General features: G+C 41.6%; 1 protein-coding gene across 5 annotated transcripts in view; it reads right to left on the reverse strand.

The window, feature by feature from the left end:
- The window catches only part of ZDHHC2 (zDHHC palmitoyltransferase 2), a 70540-nt gene extending 66271 nt beyond the window's left edge, over positions 1–4269 (reverse strand). For 2 of the 5 annotated variants that reach the window (XR_012007522.1, XM_072776192.1), the window contains exon 1: positions 4077–4269. Coding sequence is in view for 1 of the 5 variants with exons in the window: in XM_072776192.1 (XP_072632293.1) it covers positions 4077–4203 (127 nt within the window). In the remaining 4 variants the exon portion in view is untranslated. Of the gene's footprint in view, positions 1–3533; positions 3645–3723; positions 3837–4076 lie in introns of those variants that run through there. The other 3 variants (XM_072776193.1, XM_072776194.1, XM_072776195.1) reach the window with 3 other exon arrangements.
- Between the last annotated feature and the right edge of the window lie 18304 nt (positions 4270–22573).

Consider the following 22573-nt stretch of genomic DNA (forward strand, 5'->3'; position numbering starts at 1 on the left):
TAGTTTACCAATAACAAGAACACACTTCTATCTCTGTCTAGCTCAAGTTCAATTCATAATGGAAGGTAATTCACTGCCCCATTCAGTCTCCATTCTTGAGCTTGCAATGACCTTGAGTTAATGGTAGATCGTAGGTTAACGGTATCCAAGCTTTGAGATTTTATATATTCTATCATTAAGGATGTTTGTTTAAAGGAAGGAAAACATAACTGTATCTCTCCCAAACTGATCTCAAAGTATGTAGATTAGCTAATTTAATTCTTGAACATCTTCAATAATCACTGTGGTACATAAGAAATTGCAATCATTTTTGAGGATTGTTTATTAACAAAGACTTGCAAACCTGTGAGCAAAACCCCAATATTCTAATGGGCTCGCTTAACATACTCCCAAGTCAGCAATCTATTGCCTAAGGGCTAAGTCCCACCTGCCAACTAGTTATAAACTTCACTGGAATCAGGTCACACCCACTTGTGAAGGTAACTGTCTACAGCTGCCTTTTTGCTACAGCAGCAGAGTTGAGTGGTTGTAACTATGTGGCCCAAACTCTAAATCATCCTAAAATTCTGAAATCATTTTGTAAAGACTGTTAGCTCACTTTTAGTGCTGTGTTAACTCTTACTCAGCAAAAACAAAGTTTAACAGACTTGCTAAATAATCCCATTAGGCTAGAGAGATTTAAGAGGTTTGAAGGGAAAGAGAAACAGACATTTTAACATTCGCACCGCAGCAGCTGAAGTCACAGCTGACACCTTCACTGGTTCATTTGGAGAAAGAACACAGATAATCTCTAAGCTTGTCAAGCTTCATGGTGGCTTCGAATGCCTCAAGTAAAGCCATAAGCAAACGCAGAACCACATGAGTACACAATGATTAAGAACTGTTTCATGGCACCTGCCTCAAGTGAGGGCGGAAAAGTCATACGTTTTAGAAAAATGTAAGCCAAAATGGTAAAACGAGGGTAAGGGGGAGGTTTCTTGTACTATTCTTGAAACTCTTCTGTAAATTTGAAATTATAACAAAATAAAAAGGTAGAAAAATAGCTAAGACAACTTTGAATGTTAGCACTTAGAAGGGAAAACTTCAGTTACCGTGGTCAACAAGCAAAGTTAACAAGGTAACTGCCATAATGGGCTTGTAAAACATATGAACCATGTCTAGTGTGTCCACTGAACCAAGGATGATGGAGACTGCAACTACCTTTATTCCAATTCAGCATCCTAAAGTACCATCTTACAAATTTTACCCTTCAAATTTACCTAATTCAAATTAACTAAAGGCATCAAAAGATGGATAATACACAAAAAAGGCTGGGGTGGAGAGAGAGGGAAGGAAGGAGGGAGAAATAATATGAATAAAAAATCCTAATCAACAAACATGTTCTGACTGTTCACAAGTATTAGCAGACCTCTTTTATCTTTTCTTTGGTAGACTGGAAAGAAACTTAACCAAAAGACTTGACTCTCATACAACATATGTATACCCCATATATTTTTATATATAAATATTCCAAGAAGAGAGATGACTTTATAATTTCATTAAATACAACCACTAAACAAACATCATGCTAACTGAAAAAGTGCCTAGAGAGCCACACACATTCACACTGTTAAATATAGAAACTAACTGTAATGAGAATCATTATCTCCAGTTTCCAAGGATACCAGGATAAGCACTACTCCTAAATTGCAGTTCATTCAGCAAAGGGCACAGAGTAATTTACATTCAGGGTCATCCTCAGCTGACAGCAGATGTAAAAGGAGGACTAGGGTAAATCACCCTGTTTATTCTATTTCTATTCTGTTACCTATTTCAGTTTCCAGTTACTACCATGCTCTGGTCCCAACCCTGGCCAATGTTTATAGGTGAAATTTGGAAAATCTGATTGTAGATAGCAACTTCCAACAGAAAAGGAATCCACAAAGGGCAGGGCAGTCTGAGATGTGATTAATGCAGGGGAGGGGTGGGGGTGGAGGTAGGGAAGGTTGGCATTCCCCTTTGCTTTGTTTATGGAAAGGAGAGGAGGCTGGTTTTGTGTCTGTCATACTAGTACCATCTTTCCCAGGGCTTATAAAGGAACTGTTCAGTTCAACTCCCTACTCAACCAAGGCTATCTAGCCATGCTATTAGAGCTTACTATTCCTAAACTGCCATAGTGTCTAGAATGAAATTTGTTTTCAATTTGTCCTGCCTTCTAGACTCTACAATCTAGACTTTCACATGATCACTGTTTCTATAGTAATAAAAATATAAAAACTACTGTCTGACAACCTCAGAGATATTGCCTCTGTATCATCTATTTGTTTATTCAGGGCCATTTATTGATTGCTTTCAACGTGACAGGCATCGTACAGGCCAGATAGGCAGTGAGTGACAAGAGGTGATACGAGACTTCACTTTTGATCATCAGGGAAATAACAGGCCATGTCACTTAGGCAGTTTAAACCCACCAATTCAGGTGATAAAGATTTCACAGATGCTTTAGATTTATCTTAAATTTCCAGAAAGAATATATATAAATGTGATCCCAATATAACTGTGACTTTCTATTTATTCTTTTCTCTATTACTCTTCCTCTATTACCTATCTATCCAATACAGAAAAACCTCCCGTGTAACACTTTACCAGGATAGAGGTAGTTGCAAGGAAAGAAAAGCTCTGCCTGCCTTCATAGGCTTCCTCCTGATGAACATGAGACAACGTACCAGGCTAAGCTTCTTAGCTTAATGTGATGATCTAGGAAAATAAACTCCTGTTTTGATAATCAAGACTTCCATGATTTCCCTCTTCTGAAAAAGGCTCAATAGCTGAAACTGTTCATTGCTTTTAAGAGGGAGAACCAATGCAATGCAACAAAGGTTTCTAGTAGTTATGTAATGTATATAGTATATCTCAACAAGACCAGCTATTTTGATAGTAACAATAATACAAAAAACTAAACCATGTTTTTGAAAACTTTCTATACATTTTAGACCTCAATGTAACATATTTAAATAATATGATGATTTGAGGGCAACTCAATCCTTTTTTTAAAAAAATAATTTCTTTTGTACTAAAATCATTTTCAATTCAATAAATCAATAGTATCACATTTAAAAACTAAGTTAAAAGTGATGTCAGTAACGACTTGGGGGCATTATAATGATACCTATTTCTTACAAGGAGCAACATTTTGAGGTAAGATGGCTTCAGACAAGATTCCACGTCTGAGTTGAAGTTCTGAAATGCTTTAGTTAATAAGATTCAACTAAGCAGGCCACTGTTTAACATTTCTCCTTGTCCCACCCGAAGCTAGTGCTCAGTAGGGCAAAAACATAGACACTTAGATGAAATACCAAACACAAAAAGCATTTACAAGTCACTGGCAGAAAGGTCATCCTGTTTTAACACACATTCCGATAGCATAGATTGGCTTTCACAAACCTCTGAAGGTGGAAGCCTGCTCGTGTGAAGGAACATAATTAGATTCCCTAATTATGGACACTCAATCCCCCCCCCCCCCCCATCTTCAGCACTGACAGTACCCTACTCACCAGTTCAGGACCTAGAACTTGGACCTGAGCCACCTTGGCTCTCTGGATGAAAAAAAATGCTCCTATAGTCACCTTTTTTTTTTTTTCTTCCCCTCCCCTATTACCGGAACATCTACATTACGGGTCCTGCGTATTGCATGTGTCTTCAGAAATACTTTCCAAGAGCTCCCCCACCTCCGCCTCCCGCTACCTGGAGTGTACCACCGGCACCCCCGATCACACGCGCTGCAAAGCCGCCCCTGGGCGCTGCCACAAATGTCCAAAAAGTGGCTTAAGGACAACGGGAGGAGGCGAGCTGGGCCCCGGAGGCCGAGGCCGAGGCCACCCCCCCCCCCCCCCGCGCGGGCCCCGGCGGCTCGGGCGACCCTGGCGCGGAGGCTGCGGGCGGCGGGGCGGGCGGGCGTCCCCCGAGCGGGCCCGCGAGGCCGGGGGTGTGGCCGCGGGGGGCGGGGGCGGGGGCTGGGGCCGCGGGGGCCGGGGCCGCGCTCTCCGGGCAGGGTGACCCCTCCGCCGAGCGGCGTCCCGGGACCGGGGGGCGCTCACCTATGCACAGCTGGACGGCGTAGGCGTAGTAGGACCAGCCGAGCAGGAGGCTGATGAACACCACGGGGACCCAGTAGAGCACCCGCCGGCACCGCCGCCTGACGCTGCCCGGGCCCGAGGGCGCCATGTTCCAGCCGCAGGCACCTGCCCAGCTCCGCCGCCGCCGCCGCCGCCCGCGGGCCTGGCTCCGGGGCGGACTGGCCGCGCCCCGCGTGCCCTGCGGGACCGACCCGGGGGCGGCGGCCGGGTGCGCTGCGGCCACTGCCGCCGCCGTGGCGCTAAGTCCCCATCCCGCAGCCCCACGCCGGCGCCGCGGGGTCCCCGCTGCTCAGCCCGGTGGAGGCGGCGGCGGCGCTGGGAGGGCGGGGGAGGGGGAGGGGGAGGGGGAGGAGGGGAGGGGAGGGGAGGGGACGAGGGCGGAGGGGGAGGGCCGAGAGGAGGCGGCCGGAGCCTCCGCCCCGCCCCCCCCCCCCCCCGCGGCCCGCTGCGCCCTCGGGCGGGCTTCCCGGGCGCTCCCGCCCCGCCCCGCCCCGCCCCGCCCCGCCGCGGGCACCGCAGGGACGCCCAGGGGGCCTGGAGGCGCCCCCCTCGACCCTCCGCCCCCGCCCGGGTCCCGCGCCCGGATCCGGCCCCGGGCGCCCCTCCCCCAGGTCCCCGCTGGGCTCCCCGTCCCGGACCCGGCGGCCGCACTGCGCGCGGGGGGGAGGGGGGGAGGACCGAGCCGGCCTGGGGCGCACGCGACCGGCACCTGCCGAGGCAGATAGGGAGCCCGCGCCCCGCCCCGCCCCGCCCCGCCCCGCCCCGCCCCAGAGGCGCGCCCACCGCGAAGTCTGCGGGCTGCCTGGGGCCCCTGCTCGGGGTCGCGGTCCTCGGGCGGGGGCAGCGGGGCCCCTGCGGGGGGCGGGGGGCGGGGGGCGGGGCCACGAGGCGGGGCGCACCTGCCCCACGGGGCCGCGGCGTGCGGATCGCGAGGTCTCCGCGGTCACAGCCCACAGGACTCCCGCTGGGAATTGGGGCTCTTCTGTTGGTTCCTCGGTGGCCCTCCCCTGCCGGGGTCCGGTGCTCGCGGGCGCCTTCCCCGGCCCCTCCCCGCTGCGAGCTCTTCCTTCGCGGCGGCGACTCTAAATGCAGCTGGTTCTAGGGTGGTCGCTGAAACTCCTGGGAGGGACCCGAGGGGTCGTTTAGACCAAAGCCCTGGTTCTATGGGCGATGAAATGGGGGGGGGGGATCTACCAATGCTTTTGAGACTGTTTCCATTTCGCCTTCTGTTCAGGAACGCACCTGATTCCAAGTGGAAACATCTCAAGGAACGTACAGTGTCGGAATTATATACATAATTACCGCGGATAGTGTGCACACTTTCACTTAACATAAATGAATGTATGTGTTCACACCACACAGCAACCACACTGAATGAGGAAAGTGGCATAAATTCAAAGAAATACAAGCTCTGGTGTCTTTGAGATTATCTTGCTGTTGACCAGATTAAAAGCAAACTAATCTCCCCCGAAGTAGCTACTATATGTTACACACGCATTAAATCCCTTCGCACTTCTATTAAAAAAGGCACAGACAATGCCAGTCAAATTTCTGTGGGATTTTAAATAATTCAAAAGGAATATTTCTAACCCAGTGAGCATTTTATTTTGGTGCAGCACCTTACATCCTTTACTCGATATCCTGTAGAGTAGATTAGTATAAAAACACAACTTGCGTGGAATCAACTTTTTCCCATGAATATCAACCTTATGCTCCCAACCAGAAGAATCTAAAAACCAGAAATAAAATCCCTACCAGGACTGAAATACTCCTACAGAGACTAGCAAATCCGTGATGGAAGGTCACTGAGGACTACCAAAGTATGAAAAGTCAAGTCACATTTCCCATACTGGAAACTGGAATAAAGTGGAAATTGTGCCTATCTGGGTAATAGATGGATGCTGCCTCTCTTCAGATGGCCTTACCAAGGTCTTGAGGTCTGAAATGGATTAGCATTAAACAGTTGCTTCTTTTGGAAAAATATGCAGGTGGAACATCTTTGAAGGATGCTACACTGTTACTCCTTATCTAAAATGTTAAATGTCGGGATCCCTGGGTGGTGCAGTGGTTTGGCGCCTGCCTTTGGCCCAGGGCGTGATCCTGGGGACCCAGGATCGAATCCCATGTCAGGGCTCCCAGTGCATGGAGCCTGCTTCTCCCTCTCCCTGTGTCTCTGCCTCTCTCTCTCACTGTGTGCCTATCATAAAAAAAAAAAAAAAAAAGTTAAATGTTCATATTTATAATAAATATTTGTGGAATAATTGCAATCTATTTTTAGCCATTTTAAGAGTACTACTATTATTGAATTCTTCAATGGTATCACTCTTATCTTGAAAAAAAAAAAGTCTAGCCCAGAAATAATAATTTCCAAAGCCATACAATGACAAGACTTCTCTCTGCACAGGCTCTAATAAGGCGGACATAAGCATAGGTACACAACTGTAAGCTCTTTGGTGAGTAGCCAATCTCTAGATATTAGGCTCTGATGCGAGTGGAGGTATAACTTTAATTTTAGAATAGAGAGCTTTGTTTTTTTTTGTTTGTTTGTTTGTTTGTTTTGCCTTATTCAAGGCTGTGCATCAACAGGAAAACAATTTGAAGGTCATGGACAATTAAACAACTTCACTAGAGGTTCACTCTTTTTTTAGAGAGAAAAGAAGAGAGAGACTCTGTGACTATCATGAATAAATAAAATCTTTTAAAAAAAAAAAGAAGAGAGAGAGCATGTGCATAATTGGGTGGGGGTGGGGCTGGACGAGGTATGGGTAGGGGGGAGAAGGAAAGAGAGAATCTCAAGCAGGCTTCTCAAGCAGGCCATGCCCAGCTCTGAGCCAGACATGGTGCTTGAACTCAAACCCGGAGATCATGACCTGAGCCCAAACCAAGCATCAGATGCTTAAATGACTGAGTCACTCAGGTGCCCCAAGACTCACTCTTTAGCTAGAAGTACAGGAGGTTCAACTCACAAATTTTAGATATTCAATAATTACATCAAATTGTGAATTTCATGTAATGTTTTGATTAAACTGCAATGGCCATTTATGAAAAATGGAGTTGGCCACAGCTAAAGAGGAAGAGGGCAACATAAGGAAAAGGGAATGGCTGGGCAAGCAGGAGACCAACAAGGGCCCTACAAGCAGAAGAGAGAGGCCCCCTCATCTGGCCCACCAAGACCCTAAGAACAGTCATTCTGTCCTTACCAGGCCTCTGCCCGATGCTCCACCCATTCAATAGTTTATAAAAGTCATTCACCTCCAAACTTTCAAAACCCCTGTGAGCAGACCCTGTCCCCACAAAGGAAACTTGATTTTCCTCTTCTCTCTCCAGTCAAGATCTCCTTTGAACCATTTTCCCAGATTCTTTAGTGCCCACATCTGAAATCTATTCTGCTATCCTTGTTAATACTCCAAATCTTCCTTCTTCCTCCAGATCCAGATTAAAGTTTTCACTTCCTTCCTTCCATAGTGTGAATCATGAATAGCATGACCACCAAGCCGGGGGAGCCATGGACCCGCCCCATCTCTAGAACCTCCGTCCATGCTGCCTATACTGTACCATCCTTATGTCATCTTTTCAGCCACATCACCTACCAGAAACTTTATTAGGTCATTTGCTTGATAGTGTCTCTTTCCTTTTAAAAGTGTTCTTAGGGGGAAACATTGCATCTTTAAAGCATAAGGTCAATTTTGTTACTCTCAGCTAGGTGAGAAATTGATTGTATTGATTTCGCTATTAGGGTATGGTATGTGACAAATACTGCCTTTTAAATTTACAAGGACAGAAAGGAATGAAGTTGAGATCTGTATGTATTCTTTTACTTATGACTCGCCCACCCTTCCTAGAGTGTTCTGCAAAAACCTCCTGTACTTCCAGCAAAAATACTGATAATTCTCTTTCAATGTTTTCTTAAAGTAGACTTAACAGTTTTTTTGGGGGGGGGAATCCTGTTATAAGTCATCAATGCATGACATCAATGACTCTAATGTTAATTTGCACTTTTATAATAGTGGCCAAGATCCTCTCTGTCCACATGTTGTTTTTCTGGATTCAGAAAGAAAGAAAGAAAGAAAGAAAGAAAGAAAGAAAGAAAGAAAGAAAGGAAGGAAGGAAGGAAGGAAGGAAGGAAGGGAGAGAGAGAGAAAGAAAGAAAGAAAGGAAGGAAAGAAGGAAGGAAGGAAGGAAGGAAGGAAGGAAGGAAGGAAGGAAGGAAGGAAGGAAGGAAGGAAGGAAGGAAGGAGGAAGGAAGGAAGGAAGGAAGGAAGGAAGGAAGGAAGGAAGGAAGGAAGGAAGGAAGGAAGGAAGAAAGAAAGAAAGAAAGAAAGAAAGAAAGAAAGAAAGAAAGAAAGAAAGAAAGAAAGAAAGAAAGAAAGAAAGAAGAAAGAAAGAAAAAAAGCAGTCTCAGGAAGGGAAACTCCTTTAGGGAATGTAGTTACAGGTAATGCTGAGATACACTTTGGCTCTCAGAGACCCATAGTTTGAAATTAACGTGAAATGTAAATTGAGTATAATGGAAGATAATTCCAAAGGCTTAAGAAATATGAGGTTGATTGGGTCAAAAGATTGGGGAAATTATAAAGTGGAAAAAAACTGTCTTGCAAATTTGGCCTTTGAAGCCCTTTAGAGCTCTAAAATGGTATTAACGTGTCTTGCCACTAGATGGCAGGGGCACACCAAGCAGTGCAGCTCTAGACTTTTCATAGATTTCAATAGCACCAACCATTGGCTTAACCAAGGCAATTATAAATTATGAATTTAATTTCATGACAATTATACATAACTATAATTATGTTATACAATTAATGTTATACTTCAATGGCAAGTGATTAATAAAAACCACATGCAGAAAATTGAAAAAATTAAGATAACATTTTTTTCTGTAGAGCAAGTCAGTTTGATTCTACTTCCACTTCTTTACAGTTTGCACTAAGGTTAATTTTTTTAGAAATAAAAAAATTCATTTAAATGAATGCTGAAAAAATTCACTTAAATGAATGCTGTGGCCTACACAAACCCACCTCCCTTGCCTCAAAATGGAAAGAAGGCAGTGTCTATGAACTCAAAAGGTAGGCAAATATTTCTACCCCACGGACTGACAGTATCTTTAAAGAGTAACACAATGACAAAGGTTTGATTAGAAATTATTTGAGCTGGCCATTGTGGAGTTGAAAGGTCAATGGCCAGCAGAGCGAGGGCAACAGAATCCTGCAGCATGGTGGCAAGTGTCCAGTGCTGTCAAGGCCAGTAATGGCATCCTACTCAGACTGTTCGTAATGGCAAGAACATGGTCATACATCACATTCTTCTGTGCTGGCTCAAGGTTCATTCTTCAGGCTTCCTGTTGATTCTGTGAGGAGTCTACATACCAGCAAAAATATTTTTGTGTGTGTAAGTCAACCAGCATTGACTTGTGTTTGCAACCAGGAATGTCAAGTGGATCCTAGTTTTAATTTCATTCCGCATCCCATTTCTTATGGGGTCAGTTTCAGCTCATGGAGACCAAGGTGCTTTGAGAAATTAGGGATACAGGAATTGGGGACAGAGGAACCTGCTTGGTGCCTTTCAAGTCATAATGTCTAGGCCTGCACTGTCCAATAAGTAGTTGCAACCTATATGTAGCTATTTAAATTCAAATGAAATTAAATACAATAAAATTAAAAATTCAGTTTTCTTAGTTGCAGTAGCCACATTTCAAGTGCCTATTGCCAGATGGATCTAGCAGGAACTGTTTTGGATAGTGAAGATCTAGAATGTTTCCATCATCATAGGAAGCTCCACTGGACACAACTGACTAGACATTTTATCTTGTCTGTATATTCATGAGGCAGGCTTTAAATGCATATTTATAAGTGCAAGAAACAAAAAGTCTCCTCTCTAATTCTATCTCTACTGTTTTAAAGAAACAAAAAAATGAGGGTTAGTAGACAGTTGAAAACATTTTTTTGGTTTGTAATGTTAGGAGCTTTATTTGAAGATTAAGTCTAAAGATAAGGAGCCAGATGAATCATAACAGAGAGGGAAGAGGTAACACTATCTTTAACCTGAGGCTTGTATACAAATGTTTACTTTCGAAAGATTTGCAAGGAGAAACTTATCAGAATACGTTTCCCAAATTCCTAAACTTTCTTCCTAGATACCTCCAGCCTTAAAGCACAATATCAGCTATCTTCATCCAGTGGGCATCAGGATACTTTGCCTTTTGTTGTTTGAGCAGATAATCATTGAGGTGCCCCCAAAATAATTGTCTATATTCAGCTCTGTCTCTGTCAGGCTCTGTCTCTGTAGGGTAGATGATTAGTCATGCTGGATTTTCCATGTGGCAGAAGTTGGGGGAGGTGGAATTAATGTGTCTTGTCCAGTGATCTGTACAAACCCACATTAGCTCTGGTTCAAGACATTCTCTTCTGCAAAAATAAATAAATAAGTTTATTTATTTATTTAATTTAATTTAAAAAACGTTCAGTGTTTTGTATTGGTAAGTATTTTTAGGGGCTTTATATTGGTAAGTATTTTTAGGGGCTGCCAGAGGCTTTAAATGTAACTTGAAGATCAAGCTCGCATTGAAATTTATAATTGTGGAAAGAAAAATAATTAACTAGGGTTTTTTCAGGCCTATGAAAAGAACTGGGAAAATGAAGAATAAATATTTAATGATGACGTTTAAGAAAAAAAGGCATGTTGGCTTTGGATTTGTAGTAGCAAAATTTTGATTGTCAGGGATTCTTCCAATGGCTAGAATTTACCCAGTGTAAATTATGTCTTATGCACAAGAGTCTTTGAGTCTATAATTATTTCCAAGGGATACTTAGATACTCTAGACTCTGAATTTCTTTGGATTATTTCACTGGTTGATAACACTTTTCCCCACTGGCTCATATCTCAGTCTCTTTGATAATGGGTCATGCTATGAAATGCTAGGTGGATAGTGGAATATCAATGATTTTTATATCTGGAATATGAGACAACACGACTTTTTGTTTTTCAAATACTCAAAATAGTAGTTGAGGGTTCAAAGTCCAAATGACTAAAGATTTTGGATCTTATGCTCAGAACCAAATAATAGACTTGAATAATAAATTTTCATTCTTTTAAGCTTTCCCTTGAATTCAGTAAAATAATAAAGATAACATTTTTCTTAATTTCCAGAAAGTAGAAAAGATTGAACAACTTGGGATAGTCACTTTGTGAATTGTTGGAAAATGTTCATTGAATTATAATGTAGAAATTGTAGAGTTTTAAAATATTTTTAATGGGTAGGAAAGTTAAATTGGACTTTATTTATACATGATGTGCTAATGAAATATTTCCAGTGGTAAAGATAGGGACCTATAGGAATTTATCATTACTTTTTAAAATTTAAATTCAATTAGCCAACTTATACATCATTAGTTTCAGATGTAGAATTCAGTGATTCATCAGTTGCATCTAACACCCAGTGCTCATCACATCACATGCCATCCTAAATTCCCATCACCCAATTACCCCATCCCCCCACCCACCTCCCCTCCAGCAACTCCCAGTTTGTTTCCCAGAGTTAAGAGTCTCTCATGGCTTTTCTCCCCCTCTGATGACTTCCCATTCAGTTTTCCCTCCCTTCCCCTATGATCCTCTGCACTATGTCTTTTGTTTCCACATATGCATGAAACCATATAACTGTCTTTCTCTGACTGACTTATTTTGCTCAGCATAATACCTTCCAGTTCCATCCACATCAATGTAAATGGTAACTATATCATTACTCTTTGATCAAAAGGCAAATTCCAGTGACTTAAACTAATGTTATAAACATCAGTATTCTTTTACTTTGTTAACTAGAGTAACCACTGCCATGACTTATACTGCCTCCAACACTGGAATAAAATATCTAGATTGGCTAAAAGTACTAATTAATTTTCTTTATAAAAAGGCAGTTATAAATAGCTGAAGAAACATAGAAAATCACAGAAGTTTCCAATATGTTTACAAAATTTAAATATCATGAATCTATTGAGGCTACTTAAGTATCAGCCACAGTATCAGACCTTTTAAAAAATCCTGCAGTGTATTATTTAACAAATATTCATTGAAAGCCCAGATATACAGACTAGAGAATGTGGTCTCTAGCTTCAAGGAGCTTAATGGGTTAATGAGACCAACGTACAGGTACTTTCAATAATAAGATAAAGTACATTTAATACTGTACCAAGTACATCACTGGTAAAGGAGAGTGCCTCAGGATGCCTGGAACAGTAAAGGAAACCTTCCTCAGGATGCCTGGAACAGTAAAGGAAACCTTCACAGGAAAAGTAGAATTTATACTAAAGCACAAAAGATAAGTAGGAGCTTGCATCATGGGGAAATGAAGGGAATTTTTTTTTTTTTTTTTTTTTTTCCCACAGGGAATGCCTTCTTCTCTTGAGCAGCCTATTTTGGGAACTAGAAGTAAAGGGCATATATGAGTCAAGATCCAGCCAGGAAAGCAAAACTCACACCAGGGAATTTAGTGGGAGGAATTAAATATGGGAAATCAAATTTTAAAATGTTGGAAGGTTGAAAGAGCAACCATGGGGAGGTGAGACAAACCTAATATTGGCAACTGCAGGGGGAGGTCACTACCAGCCCAGGTCCGGAAGGATGAAGGGAAGGTGGTGGTGCTACAGCCCAAGATGATGGGTCACCTGGTAGATACTGGGGACCACTAAGGTGATTTATCTACTGGTGGAGACAAGGCTTGAGGGAGAAAAAAAGGGAGAGAGGAGGGAGAAAGAGAATGAGGGAGAGAGAGAAACACAAAATTTATTTGGAAGCCAGATGGCAAAGGAGCCAGGAGGACTGTGATTTACAGGAATAGTTGCCCTAAGTGTAAAGCAAAGCAAAAGAAGGATGAAGAATAATCTAAGAGCAAAGAGGCAACTGATCAGTGCAAGGGAAATTAGAATGGAGGAATCTTCAAAAGATGAAATAGGTGCCAGCTCATTAAAACCAAAGATGAAGGTCTTGTATGGGTAGAGCTTTCACTAGAGAGCTTTCAAACAATTTTAAGCAGGAGAAGAAACTCTGGGTATGAATTCCAGTTCTGCCACTTACTAGCTCTTTGACAAAAAAGATGCTAAATTTATGCTAAAGAGACAATTCTGAAAGCACTGTAGTGAATACGGTGGAAAGACAGAAGAGTCTAGAAAACTCTTGTTCTTGACCAGTGGAAAGAGAATGAAATCCTGAATTGGGACCATGACAAGGGGGATGGAGAGGAGGAGTCAGATTCTAAAAAGACCAGAGAGATCTGAAAAACAGGAAAGATCAGATTTCCTAGATTTTGGAGTCTGCAGAAAGGGAATCCAGGGGAAGGCCCAGGGGCCAGGCCCATCACCCCCACTGGGCTCCAGTCCACGATAGCAGGGCCTGAGTCCATTTTTAAGGTTCTGAGATCTTAATTTTCAGAATCCCCCTGCATTTCCTTCGTGACCTCCAGTCCCCACGTGACTATACAGTCTACCGAGGAAAGACATGCTCCAGCCGCCTCCGCTGCCATTAACCATAACTTCCATGAAAATGTTACTTCTATATAAGATGCATACAGGATTACAGAGTTAGCAATGGAAATGGTGATTTCTTTCTGCTTGGGAGGGGCCTACACAAACCCATTCCATTTGGATCACACAGGGCATATGTGAAATTTTCGTTTGGGATTTTATCTGTCAGTTACTCCTTGTATAACCCTTCACTCTCTTTTTGTTCTGTTTTGCTAAAGTTTGCTCCTTACTCAGTGCTAGGGCTGCAACTTTGAAAAGTCACTTCCTTGTCCTCCATGTTTGAAATGAAAAAGTAGAAGCAGTAAAGAGATTAGGCAACTTGCCCGAGGTCATAGGGCTCTGCTACCCAGTCAAGGAACCAAGGACCCAGGCCTTGCGACTCCCAGACTGCTGCTGTTTGCTCTTCACTGTGAGTCTAAAGGGACTGACTGACTTGGTTTCTTCTAAAGTCCACATGTGGCTAATTTTTTTTAAAGATTTATTTATGTATTTTAGAGAGCAAGAGAGCACATGAGGTGGGGGAGATGGCAGAGGGAGTGGGAGAAAGAGACTCTCAAGCAGACGCCCCATTGGGCCTGTCTCCCAGGACTCTATCTCATAACCCTGAGATCCTGACCTGAGCCAAAATCGAGAGTCGGATGCTTGAGTGACTCAGCCACTCAGGCACCCCATGGTTCGTTTAAGAAGCTAAATCCAGGAAGTTCAAGTTCACAGGGGAACTAGTGAAATGCCATTGTTAGATTGTATTTAAAGAATATGAAATATGCCTGGGATAGTCAATAGAGTCAGGGAAAAGATCTAACCTAGCAAAAGTTGAAGAGTCACTTAGAAGCTGAGGTGCTGTTGGCATTTAGGGCAAGACAGTTATTCATTGTGTGGAATTGTCCTGAGCTCTGCGGACACAAAATGAGAGGACCACCTCTCCTTTGCACACAAAATGAGAGGACCACCTCTCCCAGGCATTCTGACAAAACCATCATCTCCATCTTTGAGACAAATACTGTTAGACTAAAGAAGAATACAGAAGTTGCAACCTTAAATAGTTGGTGGAATGTGGGAATATTTTGCCATAATGTTCATTCATAAAGAAAAAGTACATTTATGTCAAACTATATAATAAAACACTCTCATCTGGAAGAAGATTACATTTATCTCCAGAGATATTGAAGACAAGATGAAGTTTTATCATGTTTGCACTGGCATGAGCAGGGTCATATTCTCAGGCTAGATATTAGTAATAGAACCAAAGTACCAGTGTTAGAGTTCCATTTACCTCAGGTGGTTGCATCAAAAAATCTGGTGTGAATTCTAGTTGGGACACTTTCTAGCTGTTTGATTTTTTTTTCAGATTTTATTTATTCATGAGAGACACAGAGAGAGAAGCAGAGACATAGGCAGAAGAAGAAGAAGGGCCCTGCGGGGAACCCAACGTGGGACTCAATCCCTAGACTCTGGGATCATGCCCTGAGCCGGAGGCAGACACTCAATCACTGAGCCACCCAGGTGTCCCACTAGTTGTTCCATCTTAAGCAAGTGACTTAAATTTTTTGACATTTCTTGAGGATACTTCTTGTTTCCTCAACAACAACAACAACAACAACAACAACAACAACAAAAATGGAAGAGCAACATGTGGAAGTCCTTTAATAAATCCATTCATTCATCCATTCAATAAATTTTGGTGACTTCCCATGTTTAAGGTATTATGATAGGTGATGGATACATGGTGAGCAAAAAAGCCAAACCAAACCAAACCAAACACAAAGAGCATGGCTTAATGAAGTTCATAACACAGCTAAACAAAATGTCCACTTTTTATAGCTGTTACTTGAATGTGAATAACTTCCTAATGAAGTATGATAGTATATACTATCAAAAATATCCTCCTGGTTTGTAAACTGTCTAAACTTACTTAAAACCTGTTTGAGATATGTACTTCCAGTTTCAAGAATTAATCTGAATTGGACACCTGCTTGGCTCAGTTGGTTGAGAACTGAGGGTGGTGGGATCTGGCCCTGCCTCAGGCTCTTTGCTCAGTGGGATGTTTGTTTGCTTGAGGATTCTCTCTCCCTCTCCCTCTGTCCCTTCTCAATAAATAAATAAATAAATAAATAAATAAATAAATAAGAAGTGATCTGAATTGCCATGACCTACAGCGTGCGTAGTCTATGTCTAAAAGTGAAAATGTCCATAACTGGTGTGATATCTGGACATATCTATATGAACAATTTGATGCCAAAATGTATATTCCTCAAACATCGATGTCAATTTTTAGTATAAAGTATAAACTTTATGCAAGATTTTTGGAATCTTCTCATCAAAGTAGAGCATTGCCCAACTATTTTAAATAATCTCCTGGGTAATTTAATGGATATTTCCATTTGGTTTTTAGATTCTTCATCTACCCTTCTTTATGTTATAGGTGGCTCACCTTTTAAGATCTACATCAAAGGATTCCTTCGAACTCTGGATTCTGGTTGGTTCAATCCGTGGGAGGCAAGCAGGTGATCCAGAAGGCTAGAGAATAACATGGGGGTGTTTTTTTCACCTCCCACAGCTGGGTGTCTCAAGATCACAGCTTCTGTGAAGACAGCTGCTCTCCTTCTTTGCCTCTTCAAGCCTGGGGCAGGGCCACCACCTACCTCCCAGGGCTGCTCAACTGTCTGTGTTGGTTTCCTTTTATTAGATGCTTCTCAAAAACCACTTTTGGCTATACTTTCTTCCCTACCTCTTCCACCACTGATATGACCCCTCGCAAGCCTATCTATAAATCTGAGTACAGTCTATTTTTTGCTGCATAAAAAAGCACACAAATGCCTACTGAATCCTTATTTAGAAAGTCGGTATTATCTTTAATTACCTCTTTCAAAAAATAACAGAATTATACATTATAGAACAATACATAACAGAAAACTTGGAGATAGAGAAAGAAAAATCTTCCATGAGCTCACCAATTAACACAACCATTGTTGTTATTTTAGTATGTTCCCATCTGGCCTCTTTTTTTGTGCATATTTTTCAACATACAATTTTGTGTTCTTTCATAAATTTATCACAAATGTTTTTCATATCACTCTACAGGCTTCAGAAGTTTATATAATTATACAATATTCTGTTCTTTAGAAATACTATAATTCCTAAGCCATTCCTCTGTTGCTGAATATTTAGGTATGTTTTCTAATTTTTCACTGGTATAACATAAATAGCTTAATGAGGTCATATAGCATTTCCCTTATATTTCATTTTTCCTTTGGAAATAGACAAATTAAATAGAAAAGTCAACTTTGAAAAATGATGCAACTGTAGTAACTTTAAATATGTCTACAGATTCTCTCAAATAGTGGAGGCTAATTCTCCTCTTGAGAATTAGACTGGACTTAGTGACATATAAGTGACTCACTTATAATGAATAGAATAAAGCAGAATTTGTGGTGGACAGTTTCAAAAACTAGGTAAAAAGAGATACTGTGACTTTCTCCTCTCTTTTTCTCTGATCACTTCTGGAAAAAGTTAGCTGCCATGTCATGAGCAGCCCTATGGAGAGGCCCAGTTAGCAGGAGACAAAGGCCTGCAGTGAACAGCCATAAGAGCGAGACTTCTGAAAGTGGCTACTCTAGCGTCAGTCAGGGCCACAGTCTCCTGGCAGTAGTCCAATGTAGAGAAGGACTTATCTCAAAGATATTTGTGAGTGTGGCATTTGGCTGGAGAGAACCCATAAGGTTACATGGGAGAGCCCCAAAGTTTTGAAGAGAATTATCTTCATAGCAGCATTGCCGGAAACAGAGTCCTTTGGATTTCCAAACTTCATTAAGTTGGGAACTACTGAGGAAATCACACAACTGCACATACAAGCTACATTTCATGAAAAAAGGGATAACTAAGGTGACAGAACCAGAGAGCAGAGCTCAGAGCCGTAGAGCATTATTCCTGGGCAGGAGTAAGACTGAATCTTAATGAAGGACTTTCTAACATTTCAGCAAGGCTTTCAGAATTGTTATGAACCATTGACTCTTTTATTCTTCTCAATTTCTCTCCTTTTTTATTTTATTTTCTATTTTTTTAAAAAAAGATTTTATTTATTCATGACAGACACACAGAGAGAGGCAGAGACACAGACAGAGGAAGAAGCAGCCTCCTCACAGGGAGCCTGATGTGGGACTTGATCCCGAGATTCCAGGCTCAGGATCACACCCTGAGCCGAAGGCAGAGGCATAAACCCTGAGCCACCCAGGTGTCCCCCCCACCCCAGTTTCCCCCTTTTAGACAAGAATGTCTGAGTGGTTATCCTGTCTCTGTTCTACCATTGTATAGTGGGTATGTGTGTGGCGGAGGCAGGTAACTCTTGTTCACACACCTTCAGGTTGAGAGGATCTTTACTGAAGGACTATACCTAAGGGGCCTCCTCCATACCAGGAACTGATATGATGATGAGATTCTGGAGTTTGAGCTGACCTATTTGATTTTGTGGACCTTGGGAAGTATATTTTACATGCAGGAAGACTGTAAATAATCTGTGGCCAGAGGATGGACTGTGGTGTTTTAAAATGTGCACATAGATTCTTTGATATTGCTCCCCTCAAGAGGCAGAGTCCAATCCCCCTTCTTGTGAGTGTGGTTGGACTTAGCGTCTCATTTCTCATGGCTAGAATAAAACGGATGTGAGAGAGGGAAGCTTTCGGAACTAGGTTACAAGACACTGTCCCTCCATCCTCTTGCTCAGATAGTTTATTCCGGGAGGAGTTAGCTGTCATGGCAAGAGTAGCTGTGTGGAGTGGCCCATGTGGCAAGAAGCAGAGTCCTCAGAGTTAGGTGTCTCTCGTGTTTTGTCACCCTCACTGAAATTTTCACTCATTTTCTCTCCTTTCCCTTTATTCCCTTCTCTGGGAAATGAACAGGGGGTAGTGGAAGGGGAGGTGGGCAGGGGGTTGGGGTGACTGGGGGGCAATGAGAGGGGCACTTGGCGGGATGAGCACTGGGTGTTATGCTATATGTTGGCAAATTGAACTCCAATTAAAAAATTAAAAAAAAAATAGAAGAAGATGACAAAGCAGAGTCCTCCAGCTGAGAGCACTGGGAGGGAGCGTTCCGGGAAGTCAATCCTCCAGTCGCAGCCCATGCCTTCAGATGCCCAGTCCTAGCTCACAGCTTGATTGCGACCTTGCAGGAGACCCAGAGGCTGAATCACCCAGCAGAGCTGCTCCCGAATTCCTGACACTCAGGAATTGTATGAGATATTAAATGTTTTCTTAGGACACTGCATTTTGGGGTGATTTGTTATGCAGCAATAGATAACTAATACAGCAAAGGAGAAATATTCTTTTGTAGCATTGGTCAAGTAAGTTCAAATATGAAGCACTTAGCTTTCCAATGTCAGGTAATCATGGCAAATGATTGCCACTTGAGGTACATGGAAAAAGCCAGTGAGAGACAGAGGGCACATGTATTTACTCTCAAGTATGTGAGTAATTGTATTTATTAGTTTTAATATTAGAAGGCAGACACATGGTTAGGAAATGTGTACAGGAACAAGGTAAAAGTCAGGCAAACACAATATTTGCCATTCAGGCTTGAAATGCCTTACTTCATTCGGTCATTCATTCATTCATTCACACATTATCCACTTATTCTTTCAACAAAGATACATTAGTTATCTATCCAATCCCATGTACTACACTAAACACAGGGTTGAGCAATGCTTTGCAACAAGAATAAAGATTTATTCCCACTTCTTCAAGGAAAACACTACATTTAAAAAAGGTGTTGTGTGGGAATATGAGTGACTAGCGATCTGAAGCCAAATTAAAAAAAATATATATATATATATCCACACATACACACGTATGTCTTTCAGGATGACTAGATTTTGTTTTAAATTAGCTTTGAGCAATAGAAGCAATTTTCTGCTATAAAAAGGGATGCATTTTAGCTTTTGACTTAACTCGATTTTTTTAAACTAAGAGTGGGAAAATGTAAATTATGTCAATATGTAATTCAGAATCCTGGAGATAGGAGCAGAAGGAGCTGACAGGAAGACAGAAGATTTTTTCTTTTTTTGGCCATAGGCAACCCTCTTTTCTGTTTTTAGGAAGAAAGAAAACTAGTAGACAGAAATAGTCTTAGGTCCATGGGCTCTATATTTCATATGCATACCACAAAATATTTAATAAAGTCAAGTAGGTGCCTGAAAACCAAGAAAATTCAATAGCTCATCAGCTATTGGTGACAGCAATGAAAATAGGCAATATACATATAGGTTAGGTTTAAGACATTCGGCAATATCATTAAAAAAATTTTCAAAAAATATTTTCTTTTCACTGTGTTTAATTCCCTATGATAATAAACATCATTCTATACTTTTCAATAGCTCGCGAAGTCATTACTTTTGTATTCATCTTCAAGGTCAAGTTTATGAACAAGTTACAAATAAACTGATTCTAGATGAATTAGGGATATTATTTTAGGAGTAATGATAACCAACATTCATTAAGTGTTTGTTAAACTCGAAGCCTGACAGACCACATCCCCTCGAATCCTCCCAAAGACCCCAGGACTCAGCTGTGATCACTGTTGCATGTGAAAAAGCCCAGGCCTGGAAGGTGGAAGAACCTTGCTTGACTACGGGGGCAGGTGGTGGTAGAGTCAGGATTTGAACTTGAGAAGTCTGGCTTCAGAGCCTTGCTTAATTAACCAGTCTATTCTGAATGGATGGGTTAAATGTATTTCACCTCTTTATGTATATTTCCCAATTTATCTTTTTTGGAAAAGTAACGTTTTCTTGGATTCTGCTGTAAGTCCTTGCCCATTTTCTCTGTTCTATCCAAGGATCATTGAACCTGAGAATTATGCAAGTCCATACCTGTCTGCATGATACACTGACTCATTCATTTTGTTGAAAGGTAGAAAGCAAATTGGCTTTTAAAAATACATAGGAATCTAATTGAAAAATGTCATGAATCACTTTAATGAGAAACTAGTAGCGAGATCTCAAGTACAGAGAGCCTCAGACAATTGCTTTTTAAAAGCACTGCTTGGCTATACATATTCATCTCGAATGAAAATGTCTCTCTAGCAAGACACTGTATGACAATTGTAATCACTGAAGTTTAGGATGGGAGAACCATTTCAGTGACTTTTAAATAATTGTTCCTTATTCCGGCTCAGGTCTGACGCTGCTGGACCAATGCACCACCGTGCTTGAGCTGGAGAGCTCCCTGGCAAAGTCCAGTCAGACATCTGTCTCTGCTTTCCACGGGCCTGATGGTCATGTGGATGGGCAACTCCCAAGGGTATAGCAAGCTCTAAGTTAGAAAGTGATAAGTACTCGGATTAGGAGTGGGTGAAAGGCTTGTCTCCACTGCGTTGTGATCTCTGGCTGGCTGCCGGCGATGCATCATGGCACTGCCATGGGTGATAGTGGAGGGCAGGAGGTCCTCCACCATCCTAAGCCCCGAAGTGCAGTGGGGTGTGGGTGCCTGCCCCATTCCTACCCATACCTGCACCCAGGTCCCTGCCAAGGGCTGGAGGTTGGAAACAAACAGTTGGGCTCCAAGCCCAATCTCCATTGTCTCAAAGATTTCACCTATAAAACAAAAATTCAAAGAAAACATTATTAAGAATTTGAAGATGGTGACTGGAGAGCAGTAGACCCCAATTGTGATGCCCTCCTGTCCTGGGCTTTGTGCAACTCCATCGATCATATGTCTATGAGACCAGTGCTGCCCAGGAATACTATGAGCGAGTTAGTTGACCTGCAAGGGGGTAGATGTTTTTATATAAAACATAGTTGTAAAATAAAATACTGAGAAAATAACCTTTTATTGTTTCTTCCCATGATTCATACATGAGAAATTTAAAATACTTACTTTATTTTCTTTAAGACAATTTCAGAAACATTTCACTCATGCAAATAAAAAAAATCCCACAGGAATCTTGCCCACTCAAACCACATTCAGTCCTCTTGGTTAATAACAATTGTAATGGTACTACTAGCTAAACATACCTATGAGCCAGACAGACATGGTGCTAATTTTTTTTGACATTGTGCTAATTAAGCACTGCATATAAATTTACTTTATATACATTATTTCATCTAATCCCTATAATATGGGACAGATACCATTTTTAGCTCCACTTTGGAGATGAGGAACTAGATGTAGGGAAGTCAGCTTGTCTAAGACCAGGATATGAAAAGAATGGTCTGCCACAATCAGACTTTATTACATTAATGTAGAATAATTTAATATTTGGAAGCCTACAAAGCAGATATAGCGCATCTGGAGGTAAATTGGAAAAATGTCTAATCGTCAGTGGAAGCTGAAAAGGCATTTGAGATGATTCAGCTCTCATTCCTTTTTCCAGACTCTTTTAAATCCAGGAAATAAAGGATACAAGATAAAGTATTTATTTCAAATCAACAGGAAAATATTATCCTTCATTGAAAACATTAGAGATAACCTTATTACACAGGAAATCAAGATTTCTGCTATTGCTATTAGTATTTTCATTGCTCTGGGAACTATAATCAGTGAAATAATACTGGAAATAGAAATAAAAGCAATAATATAGAAATGAGAAAAGACACACTTGCATATAATAAAATACACCATTTGCATATAATGTGATTTGCCACCAGAAAACTCAAGAGAATCAATAGAGAAAAATGTCAGAACTGCTAAGAGTTTAGTTAAGTAGCTGAATAAATAGATGATTTTCTATATTCCAACAGTAATGATAGAAAAATCAATGGGAAAAATTCCCATTATTAGAAGCAACAAGTATGTAGGATCTAGAAAAGACCTTATCAGAAGTAGTATGACCTAGATAATGAAAGCTGTACATTTTGAGGATAAATTACTGGGATAATTGTTCCTGGATGGGCTAAAAATATTATAAAAGTGTTGTGATGGTTAATTTTTTTAGGTCAACTTGACTGGGCCATGGAGTACTCAG

The sequence above is a fragment of the Canis lupus genome, chromosome 15 (assembly GCF_048164855.1).
Source record: "Canis lupus baileyi chromosome 15, mCanLup2.hap1, whole genome shotgun sequence".
In the NCBI taxonomy this organism is placed as follows: Eukaryota; Metazoa; Chordata; class Mammalia; order Carnivora; family Canidae; genus Canis; species Canis lupus.